General features: G+C 40.3%; 2 protein-coding genes and 1 long non-coding RNA gene across 8 annotated transcripts in view; 1 reads left to right on the forward strand and 2 right to left on the reverse strand.

Annotated features, from left to right (window-relative positions):
• The window catches only part of LOC112556555 (WD repeat-containing protein 49-like), a 60,872-nt gene extending 55,042 nt beyond the window's left edge, over window positions 1-5,830 (reverse strand). For both annotated transcript variants that reach the window (XM_025225664.1, XM_025225663.1), the window contains exons 1-3: window positions 5,434-5,830; window positions 976-1,054; window positions 360-455 (exon numbers count right to left, since the gene is read on the reverse strand). In XM_025225664.1, the coding sequence (XP_025081449.1) occupies window positions 360-455; window positions 976-1,054; window positions 5,434-5,513 (255 nt within the window). In that variant the 5' untranslated portion in view covers window positions 5,514-5,830. The remainder of the gene's footprint in view (window positions 1-359; window positions 456-975; window positions 1,055-5,433) is intronic.
• Window positions 5,831-6,887: 1,057 nt separating this feature from the next.
• The window catches only part of LOC112556558 (talin-1-like), a 93,452-nt gene continuing 81,322 nt past the window's right edge, over window positions 6,888-19,017 (forward strand). The window contains exon 1 of one of the 5 annotated variants that reach the window (XM_025225675.1): window positions 6,888-7,010. The gene's annotated coding sequence lies outside the window, so the exon portion shown is untranslated. Of the gene's footprint in view, window positions 7,011-15,966; window positions 16,089-17,224; window positions 17,360-17,494; window positions 17,823-18,049; window positions 18,078-19,017 lie in introns of those variants that run through there. The other 4 variants (XM_025225679.1, XM_025225677.1, XM_025225676.1 and 1 more) reach the window with 4 other exon arrangements.
• On the reverse strand, window positions 14,525-15,881 carry LOC112556563. Its single transcript, XR_003097768.1, has 2 exons — window positions 15,750-15,881; window positions 14,525-15,115 (listed from the first exon to the last, which is right to left on the reverse strand). It is a non-coding gene; the product is annotated as an uncharacterized LOC112556563 (long non-coding RNA).

Raw genomic sequence — 19,017 nt, forward strand, 5'->3', positions numbered from 1 at the left:
AAAAAAGCATTTTTCCTTTAGTTTGACTGGTTTTATAATTGTGCACTTTGAAGCAATTTGACTTGAACGATGAAATGGATACAAGAACATATAAATGACATATAACTATTTTACCTATTCAATAGTTTATCTGAGACATAGCTTAAAATGGAGTGTACTTGGCCAGCTACATAATAAACATATGTGCTGCCCAATAACAATTTTGATAACCCCCCCCATTTCTTAAACTATTTTTTTCCAGATAACATTCTGATCATCTTTTCTAGAATGCTGTTTATCAGTAAGCAATATATCTGCTCTTAGTAAGATTACTGTTTTAATTGTGTTCCCTCAAGATGTGGTTCAACAAAGTCTCTGACCTCTTCACGAGAGCCTTTTTTGAGCAGGAGACTAAGGGCCTCACAAAACTGATCTCTATTCAGACTCAGCCGGTTGTCATAGCCCTCGCCTTCCACCTAAAACAGCAACCAACAAAGAATTGGACAGCATTTACATGAAAAACAAGTTTAAAATGAACAAGACAAACTTTTGCCTTCCTTTGTGCATTAAAAAAAATAGTCTGTGACAAATGACTTTCTTTGATGACGCTCTAATATTGAAAGTTATATGACTATGATTAATTTCTCACTTATCATGAACACAGCAATAATTGTAAGTTCCTGTATTAAAATCTTAGCTCAATATATGCTTATTACTTTCTGGATGCAACACCTGTTCACAGAGCTGGCCTTTGGCAGTTTTTCTCTGGGTGCTTAAGTTTTCTCTCCTTTATCACTCCCAAATTAACCAACCATGTTAATTGCCTGATGTTTGCAACAACACCAGTCTGTGCATTTGAAGTTCTGAAGCAGTGCATGAGCTATACATTCCTCTGTTGGCCTATGTATATCTATACTGGTTTCTACCAATGTAACTGAAAGCAGGTATCTGTGTGTATATGTTTAAAGGAAGAAGAGCGTGATAAAAGCTATTTACCATAAAAGAACTTTTCAGTCTTTCCAGATCTTTCATGGTTAGCCTGTTTTCTAGCTTTTGGTCAAGCCCAAGTGGCTTCCTGCAAAGTGGAAACGAGAAATGAACAATTAAGAAGCAAATTAACAGCTCTCTGCAGTCAACAGACAACAATTGGCCAGATCACTCAAGATAATTTACACATGACCTAAAGACAATTTGACCACCGCCAAGACAAAACTGACCAATACCTAGAGACAACTCAACCATTAATGACATTAGTTTAGTCACTTCAACCATTGCCGACCAAGCCATTCTTTATAGTCTTTGAACACTATACCCAGAAAAGAGGAAAATAGTGATCAAAAAGAATTTGTCATGTGGTTATATGCATCTCTGCCGCCCATCCACAATGACCGGTACCAGTTAAAAGGGACGAATGAATGATGGCAGATTAATCTTCATACAAACAACGAAGCCAATGTCAATGATGAGCTGACTGACGTCCCCCGTTTAGGCATGACTGCTTAGTGAACGTTGTGGAGATGACGTTTATGTAACGAAATACGTTCATGAAAATGTCTGGGTTGTTGAAACCTTCATCTTTTCACTCTGGTCAAGTGGAAATAACCATAGCCATAAGCATCCCTCAAGTATTATGTCACAAATGTACTACTTTTCTTCAAAAAGTATTCTTTGGTATTACAGCCCATCCGACGTCTCCCTTACGCAGTTACAGAGGGTCCGTGGGCCAGTCGCGCAGAAAATCTCAACACAAGAAAAGACTTTTTCCAATAGTTAAGATGATGGTTTATTTTTCCTCTGTACAATAGTAGAAGATGAGCCTGCTGACCTACCAGGATTATGGGAAGAACTCGAAAGAGCGGTAAGCAGTCTGAAGGAAAGAAAGTCGCCTAGAGTTGGCAATGACACAGCTGAGCTGCTGAAGCAGGGTGGGGACACATAACTATAGTCATACCTCTTTTAAAGGAAGGGAAAGGGCAAAAGGTGTCAGAACAACACAGCAATAAGCCTAATCATCCACCCAAGCAAAATCATGCTAAAAGTAATAAAAAATCACCGAAGTACTGCTAACAGAAGAAAAGGACGGCTTTATGCCAGCAAGGTAAGCAGATCTTCAACTGTTGCATCCTGATAGAAAAGCATCTCCAGCATCAGTTTTATCACAGTTTTATCCAGAACTTGTATTAAGAGGTTTCGTAGCACGAGGGACTCCGGCAGGTGATGCGAAAATTCAACATTGAAGATGTCGTCAAAGTCATGTATAAGATCTCAACGAGCGTAGTGCAACTGGATAACCAATGAAAGCTTTCATTCACACGGCAATAGGCGTCCATCAAGAGTGACTTTTATCACCTGTGCTGTTCAACATCTTTTTGAAGAACACAATTCATAAAAGTGTCTTGACTGGAATCCTCAGAGAGAGAGGATAGTGGGAGACCAAAGCAGACTTGGAAAAGAACAGTAGAAAGCGAGGCAAAGGAAGTCGGAACCAATGGGCCCAACTGAGGGGGCTGCCCAAAACCGGGTCCGCTGGCGAGGTGTTGTTGGGGCCCTATGCTCCTCGAGGAAAAACAAGCATTAAACTAATGCGTCAAACCTTCCACGGCCATCACTCTTCCACTTTCATTGGTAAAAGGTCGATTTGCAACCTACTGCATCGATCTGACCGCAGGCACTAATAGAGAACTACAAAACTTTGGCCACAGGCTGACATACTTTTGAACGCATACTGAATGGAACAAAAACGAAACATGGACAGCATACGAGGGACGGGAAAAAAATATCATATGAACTTTAAAAGAATCAACAACCGTACTAAACGAAGAACAAAATCAAATACAGAAAACACAAAGAGGAACCAAATAACAAGAACAAGAACTTAGAGTAACATGATATTGCAAAAGGAAGGGTATGAAAAAGGGCTAGCATTATGGAAAAGGTTGTTAGGAGTAATGTTGACGGAAGAGGTGTGTTTTCAGTGCACATTTAAAGGATTCAATAGTGGGTAGATGGCGGATATGGAAAGGGAGAGAGTTCCATTGTTTCACCGCACAATAACTAAAAATCATGTGGCCATAGGAGCTGAACCACGCTGGTGCAGGTCCAGAAATCCCGTAGATCTGGAGGAGGTGCAATTATTTATTTGGGCCTGAAGATATGATGTCTTGGCCTTACTGGCACATTTTGCAATGTTTCGCTTGGCGGCGTTATAAGTCTCCTTGTGGATGCATGGTGAGTCCAGTCTTCTGCCAAACACGCTCAGCTCGCCGGCGAGTACACTTTGGGAGTTTAGGTTACGGAGCTCAACACGGACCTGCGAATATCAAGGTGAATATTTGGACTGGTGCATCAGACGTCGAGACACTGGGACATGATCATCAAAAACTCTATGCAAAACACAGTCAAGTTGCTCAGCAAAGGATGGCTAGAGCAGAACACTTTGCAGTTGTGCTTTGAATGCGACTATATCAACACTGCGTAACGGCCGAGTGAGTCTAAAAAACTGATGCCAATGATGGAGCATCTGCATACAAGCTCAATCAATACACAGTAATGATCATATGTGAGATCTTGAGAAACATCAACTGACTGCACTAATTGGTCACCAGGTAGATGTATGACCCAGTCCAAGATGTGATCTCTTTTATGAGTGGGCTGCAAAACATAATGGACGAGGCGAAAAGTGTGCAACAATTCTGACATTTTTACTGTGTCAAGATGAGTATTGTTGTCAAAATAGATATTAACATCTCCAAGAAGCACTGCGCAGGTCCACTGAGTGCATTGCTATAGTCCAGCATATCATGAAATTCTGAGAAAAAGGTAGAGGCTGTGAGTTTGTTCTTGGCACTCGGAGGGGGTCGATAGATGCAGAACAAATGAATCGAGCAAGAGGAGCCGAAAAAGAGACTTGTACACATTCAAAAGATGTATGTGGGAACGATAAAGCAGTAGTAAAAGGCAGGTACTTGGCAAGTGATGATTTGTTAATAATAGTAATGGCGCCCCCACGTGTACACGAACGGAGTATGGCTCGAAGAGGTAAACACCTTCAAGTACTTGGGAGCAACCCTCACCAAAGACGGCAGTTCCGCGACTGATACCCGAATAAGGATCGGGACAACAACAGCAGCAATGGCCGGGTTGGACAGGGTCTAGTGTAGCCATAACACCAAGTTTACTACAACGTAAATTGTGTATCAGTCTCTGTAAACAGATCCTGTATACATATACATATGTGAAACGTGAACTCTGCTTGCCGATACGGCGAGGAGAATCCAGGCATTCAAAAGTAAATGTCTGAGAAGGGTCTCGATCCGGGAACACAAGACCAACAACTTTTGTGTAAAAACATGGCTGCTACATTTGTAGGACAACAAGAGACCTACGCCAACAGTCAAGCGGCGTTAGCTGGTCTGGTTTGGCCATTTGACCAAAGTTAGTACGACTGTCCTACAAGGTACCTTGGAGGGTGGTCGACGCCGCAGTGATCAGAGAAAGAAATAGCTTATGAATGTAAAGGATGGGTTGGTCGTCCTGTACTGTGGGGTCTACTTAAATGGTGGGCTTTGTCAGCTGCTGCGTTTATCTATATGCTTCCCACCAATGACCGGTACCAGCAAGGGACGAATGACTAAATGCATAACTGATCATACCACACTGAGTGGTACGCTTAACACAACTTTTGTATCGAGGCAATATACAAATCATCTAAAAATAAAAAAAAACAACCAACAACAACAAAAACAACAAAAACAAAACAAAACCTAAACAAGTCACCGTAGATAAAAATGTCTACAGAACCCCAGATTATTCTTCAGGAAAATTCGCATGAAATCTGTCTTAGTCTACTGAATCCGTAAGCAAAGTATATATATATACGCAGTTCACTGTTTAAAATCTCAAGGAGACGATGTGAGTATAGATGCAAAGTTCATATTGGAGATCAAATATTAGATCAATAACCAAAAACGGAGTTAAGGACAGATACAAGAAAACACGAATAAAATCGTGTATTAAAACTAAGTCATTAAATTTATAGTCACACGCAGAAGAATACTGCAATCAGAGGTAAATATATATATACGATGAAGCCGAAAATGTACAATGGCTGACAGGGGCAACGCAACAAAAAATGCAGTTAAATAATAATAGTCTGCATAAGTTCTATGGCCTGAGACAAAAACACGGCAGAAATTAAACGTCAGTCAAAGATGAAACACAGGGACAAACGCACCTCAACTGCAATTAATAACATTTAATGATTCGAAGTACACAATAATCGAAATACTAGAGAAGGATGAAAGCTGTAATAGCGTCACTTCCTTCTTAATTTCTTATAGCAAAGAATCAAAAAAGGTGATACTGGCTTGAGTTATATATATATAATTGAGGAAACTATAGCAGAATTATATAAGTACTTCTATAGAATTAAATTATAATGTGTTTATTGTTTACCTCTCCTCTCGATGCGCAGGACTCTCAACTTCTGCTTGTGGTTCCCGAGCGAATCGTGCAGGACTTGACGAACCTGACATGACTGTTGAACTTCTGAATATTTTTAACAGGCCTAGAAAAACATTACATCAAGTACAACTTTGGCTTCTTCCAAAGCAACAGCTGACAGCACCAGCAGCGATGATTTCCGTTTCATTTCAGAGACCACATATGACAACCACGTTTAATGAAATGTCAGTTCTTATTCACAACTTTCAACGAACAGTTAAACACTTTCTTCAATACTTGTTATAACATTATACTTGTTGTTTACATGATGTTTGAAAACATTCTTTACAATGCCGACTCCCGGTGGCAGCCATTTTGTGAAGCGTTTAGTTGCTAAGCACAAAGACTGTCCAGTGATTGGCTGAGAGTCATCATGACTAATTATGTTACAAAGTAGGGATCATGCCATGTGCGAATGGCTCATGTCGACCATGATTGCTACGTTAACTCAAGTAATATTGGTGTATGTTTTAGCAGATGTACGTGATACGTCTCAGCAGACTAATTACAGACTCACTTTCCTATATCCAATACACTAAACCCATAACCCCACCAGTCTTGATTCCAGATTCAGTAATTTTAACATTGATAACCAATTTGTAAACAATCGATCAGCCATGCACTTATAATTCGTCGACCCCAATATACCCATGGATATAGAATCCAGCAAGCATAGGAAATCAAAAGCTACAAAATGTAACCTCAACAAGGAAACGCATGCATAGTACACACATATCTACACATACGAACAAATGTGGCTTAATGAATAAATATATAATATAAACACTGACATATTTGCGAGTCTCGACCATTGCATGGGTCTCACTCGATGCCCCCCTCCCCCCAAAAAAAGACTGGCATAAGTATATACCGTTATGACGCTTAAACGATAAATATCAGAGTCTCTTCTTTTCAGCAAGATGCACAAGCAAAGTCAACTGATGACATCTACAACACATTGTATTAATTAGTAAGCGTGTGGTGTGAAGTGGTTCTACATGTATATCGAAAGTTGAAGATAGTTTAAATTCCACACGTTGTATGACATATGATCTCTGTCAGTAGATTTACTTTGTGCATTATATATAGAGTATAAACTGATTGATATACAAAATTTATTCTTTTTTTCTGAAATATTTTCACTTTTCGAAGACATTAACTTGAATTTGTATAAAAAGAGTTTTAGGCCACAAAAGTGGGTTATTGGGCCATTAGTGGGCGTTCCCTAGCAAAAGCAGACGACATATATTTATTTGACTGATGCTATGTTCACATCATAATTTATACGTAACGTAACTAATAAAACATCGGTATGAGCTAATGTATATTCTAAATTTTTTGGTAAAACTACAAATATTACACTACGAGTCAATTATAACAGAACAATGAGAAAATTGTCGGTGTTGAATCGAGATGATCTGGACTGCTACGATAATGTAAACATTTCCGGCCGTGACGTCAGAGTTCCGCCATAATTTCGCCAGAACGAGGACGCGACAGCGGAATAGATCGGCTGCTCCTTACGGCGGGTGAGTAATTATAGTTACTGTTTCCTTGCTTTGGTAAAAATGAAGGATTGTATATTGTTTTGAGTATAAGTTTATGCATGCTTCAGGAAATTCCTAGAGGCAGTATTAGTGACAGTGTTACTAACGAGAAGGTGACAGGTGTTGGAAGCAGTTGCTTCCCCCTTCTCGTCTGCCTGTTTCCCGATATGGTCACAAAATTTGGCCTGTTTGCAACAACCGCATCTTCCTTAAACGCTGTAATATTTTCACCAAAAGCATTAGCTTGATAGATGAACAAAGTACAAATAAATATGGAAGGATATGATTGATTGTATTCTGTCTTTCACCAAAATTCCTGAGAAGGCAGAAAGAATGCCCATCCTTTTTTTTTTTTTAAATGTCGAGTCTGAGGAGTGGAGTGAGGTTTGTGGCTTGTGCCTGTGGTATCGCGTCTGTCAGAACACTCCGAGCTTTCTGTGTTATAGCCTTGATTGTGTTTCTTCTGCTTCCTCCTGGATTTAACTTAATTGGTATCCATTTTATTTACGGACTTGTTTGTCATGTGGTTAGTGTTGATGTACAAAAAGCCTGCGGTAAACCATTGTTGTAAGTAGATATCACATCAACAGAGAAAGAGTAGTAAAAGCACGTTGGTATTGAAAAGAAGAATAGAAAACACTGAGAAAATAATAAATTAAGTGGACATTTTGATCAAAGATACATAAAACAATATCCACATTTTTTTATTTCTCAAAGCATCAAACAGCAAAAGTGTATCCTCAGCAACATTTAAAAAATTCAAACGGTGTGTAAGGTATAAGATGTCAGTTCAAGTGTGATTTTCCAGGGAACATTTTTTGAACCCCATTAATGATAGAAACATTTTGTGTTGACACACTGCTGCTTTTATAATTGATAGCCATAATCTCTTTTTATGCTTTTAAAACAGATATTCTTCAAAAATGCCTTTATTAAACTGTACTGTGGTAAATAAAATGTAGGTAACAGGTAGCATAAAAGTTGAGAAAAATTATATCTTAGAATTGATAAATATTTTATAATTAGCCCATATAAAGTATCCAGTAGAGCTGCTTTTACCTTGTCATTCCCCCTGGGCCAGCATACCCCCCCCCCACACACACACACACACAAAAAACTAACCCTTTTTCTTGTACTTTCTTTCATACATGCATGCGCACATTCATTTCCAGGCCCAAAACACCATCCACCCACATATACATGTATATCATTAGTGATTTAAGAATAACCTTCCAATGGATAACTGGGCAGATTTTGTAATATAATCTTGAGAAAAACTTCCTATGCTGCAAAGCATATTCTGCAGACACATTATTTTAATCAAATTAAATAAAATTAAAAATGATTTACATCCAGAAGGTATTTTTATAGCATTAACTTAAATTCTGTCCATTCTATCTTAAACTCCAGGACTTTGTTTCACATTATTTAACCACCCCTAACTACAAACATTCAGGATTCATTAGAGTATTGAGATGAGATTCTAAAAAATTCACATTTTCCTGCCACAAGTGTAATTCATTGTTGAAGGTTTAGGCTTCACTGTTTTCAAAGATTACTGAGCACATGCCCAAACAATCTGAGAGCATGGAAATTCAGAAGAGATTCTTATTATGAATCAACAATAAATGATTCGTGATCCATGGATGGTACTTAAATCAGCAATATTTCTTCATGAGGAAGACACAGAAACCATAAATGAAAGGTCTAAGATGTTCAACCTTAGTGAAATGAGCTTATAGTTTTATTCAGTAGTAACCTCATTGTTTAAGGTGAGCTTGACATTAGATGAACATAAGAAGTCTGTTAATGACATGAGTGTTTGTGCTTTGAAAATATCTACATTTTATGACTTTAGTATACAGCAGAGAAAATTTGGTTTGACACTTACTGAAGTTGAACCAGGATACTCTTGGATGGTACTAACAGTAATGCAAAATAGAACCCCTGTGTGTTTATATCTGCTTTGAGCACTGTTGATTTTTGGGCCTACATAAGTATCATGGTATTTTATTTTTGATGAATCATTAATATTAATGTTAACATAAAAGCATGGTTGTCTTTGCCTACAGCACACACTGCTGCAATGTAAATTTACAATTATTAGTGTAGTCCTCATGGTTCTATTCGTATAAATACATCTCATAGAAAGCTTGAGTGACAGTGGTGTTTTCAGATGGGAATAATTGGAGAGACCATGCATCACTAATTATGTAATATGATCACTGGTGCTGCCTAGTGGGACACCTCTTAAAATGTTATTTTCCTGGGTTTAGTGAAATGGCAGACTGGAAAGAAAGGCACGGATAAGTGAATTATCACAATATGATAGTACTTGGTTGATGAGATTGCATTGTCACTAGCTGCAAGTTTTGTCAAAGTCATGACTGAGCACTAAGGCATTTTATATGGAGCTATGATGTACATACATATGCATATAGACACCTCTTGAATAGTTTATGTCTATTTTAACAGGAGCAACCGCATTGCTTTTGTGGAAGCTAGTTGTTTTGAATTTGGCATTGTGTTTGGTTTGAAGAGAAAATGACAGTGTATTTCAAATATATATGTTCAATATATTATACACAAGGACATATTTGTTGTATAGCATTTTTTCCTTTGTCCCTCTGAATCAGACCCATTTTTTTTTTTATTCTCTCTACATTTCTCCACACACAGAATTTAACCTGCAGTTTTTTTTAATTTTATAGTTCTAATTGTGATGCATAATGTTTAAATTTAAAATAAGTAAAAACAAAAGAAGCGAGCAATTTATATCAAAAAAATTGTGATTTATTGAGACTGTTTTTTTTTAGGAAACCGTGTCCTGTGCAAAGCTCTTTTATCTATCAGGAATAAATTGCAACGAAATGGGTGCAAATAGCTGTAATAAGAGTAGATCATTATTAGGCTTAAACTACCACTTGAAAGTCCATGGGAAAAATTGGTACTAATGGCTGTGACCTTTGATGTGGGCAAAGAGTAAAGGTGAGGATCCTGGCACTATTTTATTCGACATAATGTGCAATTAATATTTATCATCCACCATTAATATTCATTTTGGATTTTAGGAACTATCATCAAGTAATTGTTACTGCCATTCCAACATCCAGAATAATTTCCTCTTTATCAGCATGTGCCTGTGCTGACATTTTGCTTGAAATGTCACAGTTGGTTGTAGAAAATGCCGTTTTGAAGGAAGCTGGCAAGCATTCAGTATATGGTTGTATTTTGTAAATGAGTATTTCTGTTCTCACTAAGAAATGTCAAATGTATCTTTGACATGAGTTCTGGTGCAACTTTCTTCTTCTATGCTATGATTATTATTGTATTTTAGAGAAAGATATATTTTGTTTTCTTTATGCTTGGGATGGAAATGTTAACTGGTGTCCATGGAGTAAGGGAGTATTGTCCAATGAAGAAAAAAGGGCATTGAAATGCATTTTTCAATGGTATAGTTGTGAGAAACTCAGTCCTGTATACATTATTAAGGGTTAGAAAAATATTAAAATTAAATATTAAACTAGAGTATGTTAAATATGGAGAGAAGTTTTATGTTCTCCTGACCTTGAAAATATTCAAATATTAGCAAAGAATATGAGTAGTGTGAATGTTCAGCTTATCAGTATTAGAAAAAGATATTTCCGTAAAAGTTATGATTTAATTTCATACATTAATATGCAATGACATGAGATGTACACACATTTGTGCACAAATGATTCTACACACACAGATTCATCACTACCAGTGAAAGCTCTTTGCTGTTTGGTTTTTGTCCATTCTTTACACATGTGCATGTGTTGAAAATAAGAGATGCACATGGACACATGATAAGTTCTATCAAATATTGAAGACTGCATCCATTGCATAATCCCTTGTAAAGGCATCACCAGAAGCACATTGACACCTATTATTAATGTTTGTCAAAGTGATAGCACTCTCATAAACTACGAGAAAGGTTACAGCATGCTTTATGGTAATGTTCTGAATGCATCCTTTAGAAAATACAACTGTTTTACCTTGCACTCTGTGGTCAGCTTTTGATCTTTATGAATTTATTCTGCTGACAAATTGGGCAGAAACTAGTGGCAGTGTGATGGTTCATAGTAAGTTAGTGTCAGCTCTTCTGTAATTTGTTGGTTTCCATTTGTTGTTTCATGCAGCGGCCTCAAATATTAGATGGAGTACTCCCCCCCAAAAAAAAAAAAATGTTTATGCTCCTTGTTAATACATTTTCAGTAACAGCAGTCTTGTTAAAAATATTTCATGATAGAGAATGATTATGTGAACTTGAAAATTGTGTATTTTTTGTGTAGTCATAAATTTTGATTTGATTTGTTAAGCCATATTGTAAAAATGAAATTCTTGAATGGAAATACTGATGCAGCATTTGTGTTCAGTGTAACTACTTATGAAGCAAAACTGAAGGGAGTGTGGAGAAATTGGTGGAAATGAAAATAGGATGTCTGTACCCTAACAGGAAAGAATAATGATGATGGTGATGATGCTGGAGAAGGAGGAAGTGCAAACAAGTGGCAGATAATGGAGGGCAATTGGAGCAAGGGTTGAAGAGCAACTAAGAAGGGGTGGTGACCCAAGTGGTTGGATTTTGTATTCTGACTTGGACTGTAAATGACACTGCATTGCTGTGATAAAATCACATTTTTCTGTGACAGAAGTTGCAGTAGGCCATGTGCAATGTATATATTTTAACTTTTCCATTCTAGTTTTGCCTTCTGTGACAGCCAAGAAGTGTGCATGCATAAGTAATTTGAGAGTAGGTTGCAGATGATAAAACTAAAAACTAACCGGTTATGCGCACATTCACACATACAGAGGGAAAGAATAGCTTGTAGCTTTGTCAATGTTCTGTTTCACCATGTGAACCTACCCAAGAAAACACACTTGTGGCACAAATATGGGTTCTGTCTTGCACTAAAAATATTATTTTGCACTGGTGCAGGCTCCGCCACCCTTCCTATGTGTTTCTCACCCCACTTTCACCCCCTTGCAGTCATCACCACCGCTGGCACTCGATCTGCCAGCTCCGTCTGGTCTCTTTCATGGACCACCAGGCTCTGGCGTGTGGTAGAAGAGTATTTTTCAACCGTCAGACTCTGGAGCACGAAGCACGGAGGTTTTCTTCTCCATCTTCTGGTTGATTCCGGCTCAGTGTCGCCAGCTGCAGGACTCGTTATCTTCATTTACATAAACCCTTTGCCGGTGGTGTGGAAACACTTTGAGCCATGCACTAAAGCCCCACTAGTGTGTGTAGCGTTCTACCACGCCGTTCCTGATCGTCAGCTTAGCTAAGTAGGCTTTATGTTTCGCCTATAACAAAGCCCTTATCTCCAGCTATGTTGCTGTATTTGGCTGAATATTCTGTCCCATACCCCGAAACATAGTGAAAATGAGAGGGATGAGGAAAGGAGCTGTTTCAAAAGTTTCTGGAATCATTACAGTGGAAGAGAACGCACTTGTCAGGGTTATTCTTTGGGGACGGGGGAGCTTTGGGAGTATAGTGGAATGTGCAAGCATGAAGGGGTCGCTGGGAAACAGGTCATGCAACACAGAATCTAATGGGCCTTTGAAGGACCTACTTTCAGGATGTTATTTACCTGTTTACTGATATTCAGGCTGTCACGAGCTGTTTTTTTCATTTACAGCGGTTTTGTGGTGACCTGGATTAGATTTTTATAAAATATTTATTTCAAGAAATAAGTTGAATGCTGGTTTGATATCTAATATGTATGTCGACAATAAGAGCAAACAGTGCGACTTGAGGGTAGATGGTGTGAACTTGTAAATATGAGCATGGTGGACTTTGAACTGTCTGCTTCTCACTGCGGAGATAATCAGGGGATTGAATTCTGGCTTGGAGATTATCAATAAGAGGGAAGGTCGAGTGACGTGGAGAGGAGAGGAAAAGAATCTTTAAGAGATAAGTGACCACAACATAAACATTCTCGCTTGAAGTATTGATCGGCTGCATGCAATAGCAAATGAAACAGCTGATGCATACAGCTGTCTGATTTAGCTGTCGAAGAGAATAAAGAACATATGAAGGGACTTCATTTGCAAAGTAGGAATTTTTATGTGGGCAATATAGCTGATAAGGTTGACAAGGTTCAATCTTTTTGTCTGCCGATGTTATTGGAATATTTACTTCACTGTTTATCCGAGTCATCTGTAAGTGATTTTAATGTAACTGTTATTTGTAAACTGTCGCATTTCTACTGTATTTGTATAGACGTCGTCTGCTGCTAATAATGGAAGGCCGATTTTTAAAAATCTTTTTTTCTGCTTCCGATATCAACGAAAATAAGAGACTGACTAACATTTAATCCCTCATTCTGGCGTAAACCAGTTTGACTTAAGTTATCTTAGTACATATTCAGTAAAGAATCTCTAGTTATTTCTGCGGTAGAACAGAGATTTTTGCCAGATTGGTACCATAAGCGAGGTGCAGTTTGTGGTGAGAAGATAATATGAAGGTCGGCTGCTGTGAAGGCAGCGGCCCATGTAGCGATCAGTGGACTGATCTTTGACAGAGTTGTCATACAAACCATCCTGGCAAGCTAAATGGAATTTTGGAGTAGGTGAGGTTTGGGTTGTCGCTGAAATCTGTAGTCGAGAATAGCAGAGAGCTGGTGTGTGAATGTGTTCTTGCTTGCTTTGTGTACTTTAACTCTCGCCGTCTCTGTATATCTGGTAGCTCACTTCACGTAAGCGACGTTTCTTTGCCATTGTCTCGCAGAAATATTTTCAGAAGTGTAAGTGGTTTGTGACGATTGTGCAGCATATCATGGCGATTGGAGTGGGAATTGTAGTTTCTGCGCGGCATGTATCTGTCACGTCTTCCTATGCCCATCAATCTTTTGTCGCAATCTTTGACGATTTTGAAAAAAGTTCCGCAAAATCCGTAATGCTGGAGGAAAGGAGGGTGGAGGGAGAGAGAGAGGAGTGGGGCGGATTAAAGTGCTCTACGTTGGGAAAAATCGCGACCAGTTGATACTGTAAATGAGACAAAACGCAAATGTATTTTGCGAAAATGATGTGCTTTGGCACAACAACTGTGCAGGGACGCCTTTAATCGTCCATGGCTGGTGCGCACAGTGATAGAATCTCAGCACAACGACACGTCCGGCGAACGTACAAGTGTGGCAGTGAAGCTGAGATGCAATCGGCGCAAGGCATAGCCCAGCGCTTTCATTTTTATTGGTATCCAGTCTTATCTTTTTCTCCTCCCATACTATGTGTCTGAGTATGTGTGTAGGTATGCGTGCTTTTCTGTGTACGAGTTCTTTTATGTCTGCGCTTTATAAATACCTTAGAGTTATTAGTAATCATCCACACGAGAAAAATTTCCGACAGTACCAGCACATTTCAGTATTTTTGGGTAACGTCTGGCTTTCTTAGATTAGAAGATAGGATGAGATGACATGATAAATAAATTTTTTGGTTGGTTTGATGAAAAGCGACGACAATGAGAACAATTCACTTTTTATGATACGTTTATTTACTCTACTGCTTCAAGAATAAGAACTACGATGACAAACGAAGTTCCTTGGAAGAGAGGGGAAATGTTATAATTCGCACAATCCCATGTATAAATAGCAAGAGATGATGTTTATACAGCATTTCTTGTTATCCCGCTGGCACGGATTATGCACTGATTAGAACTAATTGCAGCAGCGTGAGTCGTAAGGTATACTCATTAGCCTGTTCGCTGTAGGTATTAGGTAAGGAGCCTCGTGGACAGCAAGTGAACTGCCTGACAAACTCGTTTTTGCCGAACAATTATTTTTAGAAGTTTATTTTGTTCAGGTGAGTGTGTCTGGCCACGTGAACACTTCTTCCTGGATCGTGCGTAGTCCACGGCATGCATCCCTACAGGTTGGATGTGTCACCCTGCTTGTAGAGGTTCCTCGTTAGTGACGTAGGATGAGCAGACTAACTTTGCACTGTGGAGCCTCGTGCTCCTCGGTCATTCACTACGCGGTAAAGTAGTGTGTGTGTGTGAGGGAAGGGCGTCGAGGGAAGTGAGAAAACGGTAAGACGAGCTCCTTCCATCACATTTCCTCTTTCTGCAAGAAGAGGTGAGCATGTCTTCAGGTGGCGGATGACAGTGTCACGATGATAAATATTTGTAGCATATACCTCCCCCCATCATTTAAAAGATAATTACACTTAAACATATCTGTCCATACATTAAAACATGGTGATAAATTCATTCCACCCAAAATCTTTACACCCAAACACCTCTGTCCAACCGATTAGTCGCCAATACTTTCACATGTGCGAAGCAATTTACAAAAAAGGAAACAAAACAAAAACACACACAAACACGCGCGCCCGCGGGAAACTAACCCACTTGCGTGAAAGCGTGAAAGGACTGAAACTTGCGTTGATTGCTTGTAATTGCGGTATGATGAATGTATAATGCATACACATATTGATAAATGAGAGAAAGGGTTTACCCTACGTATACGTACTTAGACCTGCAAACCGTACCACCTACACGCAAACATAAACAGGGGCTTGCACACACGTAACGCACATCCTTGCTCTGTAGACTCTCCGCCCATCCCTGTACTCCCACTCTTCAGGCACGATGCAGAAGAAGCCTTTATACAACATTCTTGGGTACAGAAGACTATCAGTAAGCGCCAGATTTACCAAACAGCAACTCACCTGTTAGCCGTCTTACCAGTTACTTACCTCTGGCAGGCGCATAGCTGAGGTGTGTGCGTCGGTCGCGTGCACTGCACGTGAGTCACGGGAAAACAGCGGAGCCTGTTTCCAGAAGTAGCCTAGCTGCTCGTGTCTTGTCTCAGGCCCACAGAAATCGTGTAGCTCAAAACCTAGCATAAAATAAAGAACGAGGAAGGCTAGTTAGTAGGTCCGTGACAGTTTTGGGATTATCTGTCGTGCGTACAGGAATAAGTACTTGCTACAAACCTTTAGGCGCCCATCATCGTCGACAGATTTGCGGATTTCAAACTCTTAGAGTTGGTGCATGTTATATACCGTATAAAAATCATCATTTCTGTCCACAAGGTAAGATTTGTATTGTGCATTTTTCTACGCTGATGGATATGAGTTTCCTCCTGACATTCTGCTTTCCTCCCAGTTAAGCTGTAGATTCGAGTTATCTTTGGTTGTGAATTATCAACTGTTTGTGTGTACGTGTGCAATACCTACAATATACACGGCTTATTTTTGAGGCATCATAAGAAGCTTATTTTATACACAAGCTAATCTAGCTTTCTGTTAGGAGTAAGAGTTAATGGCTAAAGATTATATCTGGGAGTTATGCTAGTGGTGTAACGAACTCTTAATCGAGAAAATGTTTCTCGACACTTCGCTGAGCAAAGATAAACAACAGGTTCTGATCAATATGAAAGCGTACAGCGGGATGGTCATGTGATCTCAGGGAGAGAGAGCATCTGCCTCTCGACCACCTGTTGCTTTGACACTTTTCAGATTCATTGTAGTTGTCTTTCACGAAAAAGAACCTAGTCTTGTTTGTGAGACTTTCGATTTTTTTCCTATGTTCATTGTTGTTAAGGAATACATGTATTACTGGCATTCAGCTTTTGTCTGCCTTTGAAATGCACATCTTTATACATTCGTTTATCCTGTCAAATCCACTGTCTTTAGATGTAATCACTTGCAGTGGGGCGATTGGAGAAGAGGGAAGATGATTTATTTTTAGTTAGGTGGTGATCTAGCGTGCTGTTGCCACGAAAACCCACGATAACTGAAGCAGTTGTAATGATACATTTCGTGTATATGTGTAAACCCGTGTGTGACAGCAGCATTTAACATTGTGTCAGATGGCGTGAAAGAGTTCCGTTGTACGAAATCAAACCCAATCCGTATCGGCTGGGGGCTGTCCATGATTCATGCCGCTGAACAAGTGCTCCCTTGATGGAGGGCTGTGCAAAAGTTTGAAACAAAGATCCTTTGTGCAACTCGCATCATTATGAGTAGTGTTTCCATTCATCTTGGCCAGATTCTTAACATCGCTTCAGGCATGGTCCCCACCCTTTTTCCGGTATAGGCGTACACGCGCGCGCACACACACACATACACGACGACCACCGTGTTTCCGGCATGCTGGAGAGCACTTCACGCGCCTCAGTTTTGGCCTGCTAGCGTGATCGCAGCGTCCAGCTGCACGGCAAACCTACTTGTCGTACACCACAAGTGTACACACTGTACTAGGAACAGACTCAGCGACTCCCGCCTGTCGGGGATCGAGAATGCAAGCAGAGGTTCGTGGCATCCCTTGCTTCTGAGAGGAATCCGTTTTCACTCGTTCTGAGGTGGGTGGAAGGGGAGGGAAGTGGGTTAGGGGGAAAAGGGAGGGTGTGAGGGAATGGGTGGGGTAGAAAGGCTAAGACGGGACGCAAAAGAGTGCGCTCCTTAGGCTGCCGCCGCCGCCGCTGCTGCTGCTGGGAGAAGGTAGTGCAGCACGAGATGCTGCTTGGGTGTCGAGCCGTCAGCAATGACGTACCACCGACGCTGGGCGACTATCGCTTAGTCTGTAGGTTGCGAAACGAGACCCGACTGGATGCAGTAACAAGCACCAGCGTGGCCACGAGCGGACCAACAACTCGTGTAGACCTGACTCTGTGTGGAGCAGCCCGTGGTTAAAGCCAGTACCAAAAAGGAAGAACCGATCTGGGAAGTTTCCGCTTCCAAAAAAAAATTGGGGTGATACCAATACCAGGATACCGCAGTATAGTGCAGGCGGGCAGTTCCGGGATCTACTTCACTATATAGCAGGTGAGATAGGGCTTATGTGATTCCGAAACCACCGAGGTCTCACATAGTTCTGCGTGAAAGGCAGTCCAACCCTTGTGGCTGTGACCTACTTTTTTTTCTGAGGGCGTTGCTGGAGTGTAGATCGTACATGCAGGGAGAAGGCAAATAAGGAAATTACTTGTTTATGGCACATTTAATTGTTGCCATTCTGGACGGATAATCAAGTGTCCCAAAAAAGAGATGCATAAATAATAGAAGCGATTACCACAGAAAAATGTGAGTAGTATTTGAAACCTTATAAGATAACTGTAACCACGAAAGTTGCGGAGAACTCTCCATGAGAAGGTTTTATGATTGTGAGGTAAAAAGAACGCTAATATATCGCCTTTTCGGTATCAGAAACTTTAGTTCCGGTCATGTGTTGAGTCAGACCAAGTTATCCATCAGTGGGAGCATATGTGCCTTTGCTGGCACCAGTGACTGGTCGCTTTACCTGGTCGGGAGTGGGGAGGATGTGAGGGGTGGGCTGCTGAATCACGCGCTCTTTGAGGTTACTTTGTACGTGTGTAGAATGTGTAGTGGATTAAAAAAAAAACCCATTGATATGTGTGTGTGAGAGAGAGAACGTTGTTTTTGGTTAATTGATTATTGTTGCGTAGTAAAGCACTATTCGTGGCACATTAATCTCAGTCACGTACCTAGGCATGTGCACATGACCATCTGATTGGCACCATGCAGAAAATATCCGCTGTGAATTTGGGAAGCAGCTGGTGAAAGTTGCAGTCAGCAGTTGGCTCCACATTTGTACGATAACTACTCATCTGGCCCGCTTAGTTTGTGAGTATACATGGTTTTGATAGAGCGTTGTGTCGGAGGAACTGGCTGGGGATACTTGACACGGACGTGCATGTGCAAGCCAGCACCAACACCCCCTCCCACACACACACACCCTCTCGCGGGATCCACTGGTGCTGCGGTCTTCCAACAGCCGGTGGTACAGGCAGCGAAAACCGTAATCTGCAGCGTTTCAGATGTTTATAATTTTTTTATGGGGGAGAGATAAGGGGGACGGGGGAGGGGAGGGATGGGGAAAATGGCTGGAAGTGTAGGTTATGTTAAGGGTTCGAAGGTGAAACCGGAGTGTTTTGAACTGATCCCGGCGAGCTAGCAGAATGGGAGGAGTAGAAGCTGTGTGTGAGAAACCAGATCCCCAGTT

The sequence above is a fragment of the Pomacea canaliculata genome, linkage group LG2 (genome assembly GCF_003073045.1).
Source record: "Pomacea canaliculata isolate SZHN2017 linkage group LG2, ASM307304v1, whole genome shotgun sequence".
Classification (NCBI taxonomy): domain Eukaryota; kingdom Metazoa; phylum Mollusca; class Gastropoda; order Architaenioglossa; family Ampullariidae; genus Pomacea; species Pomacea canaliculata.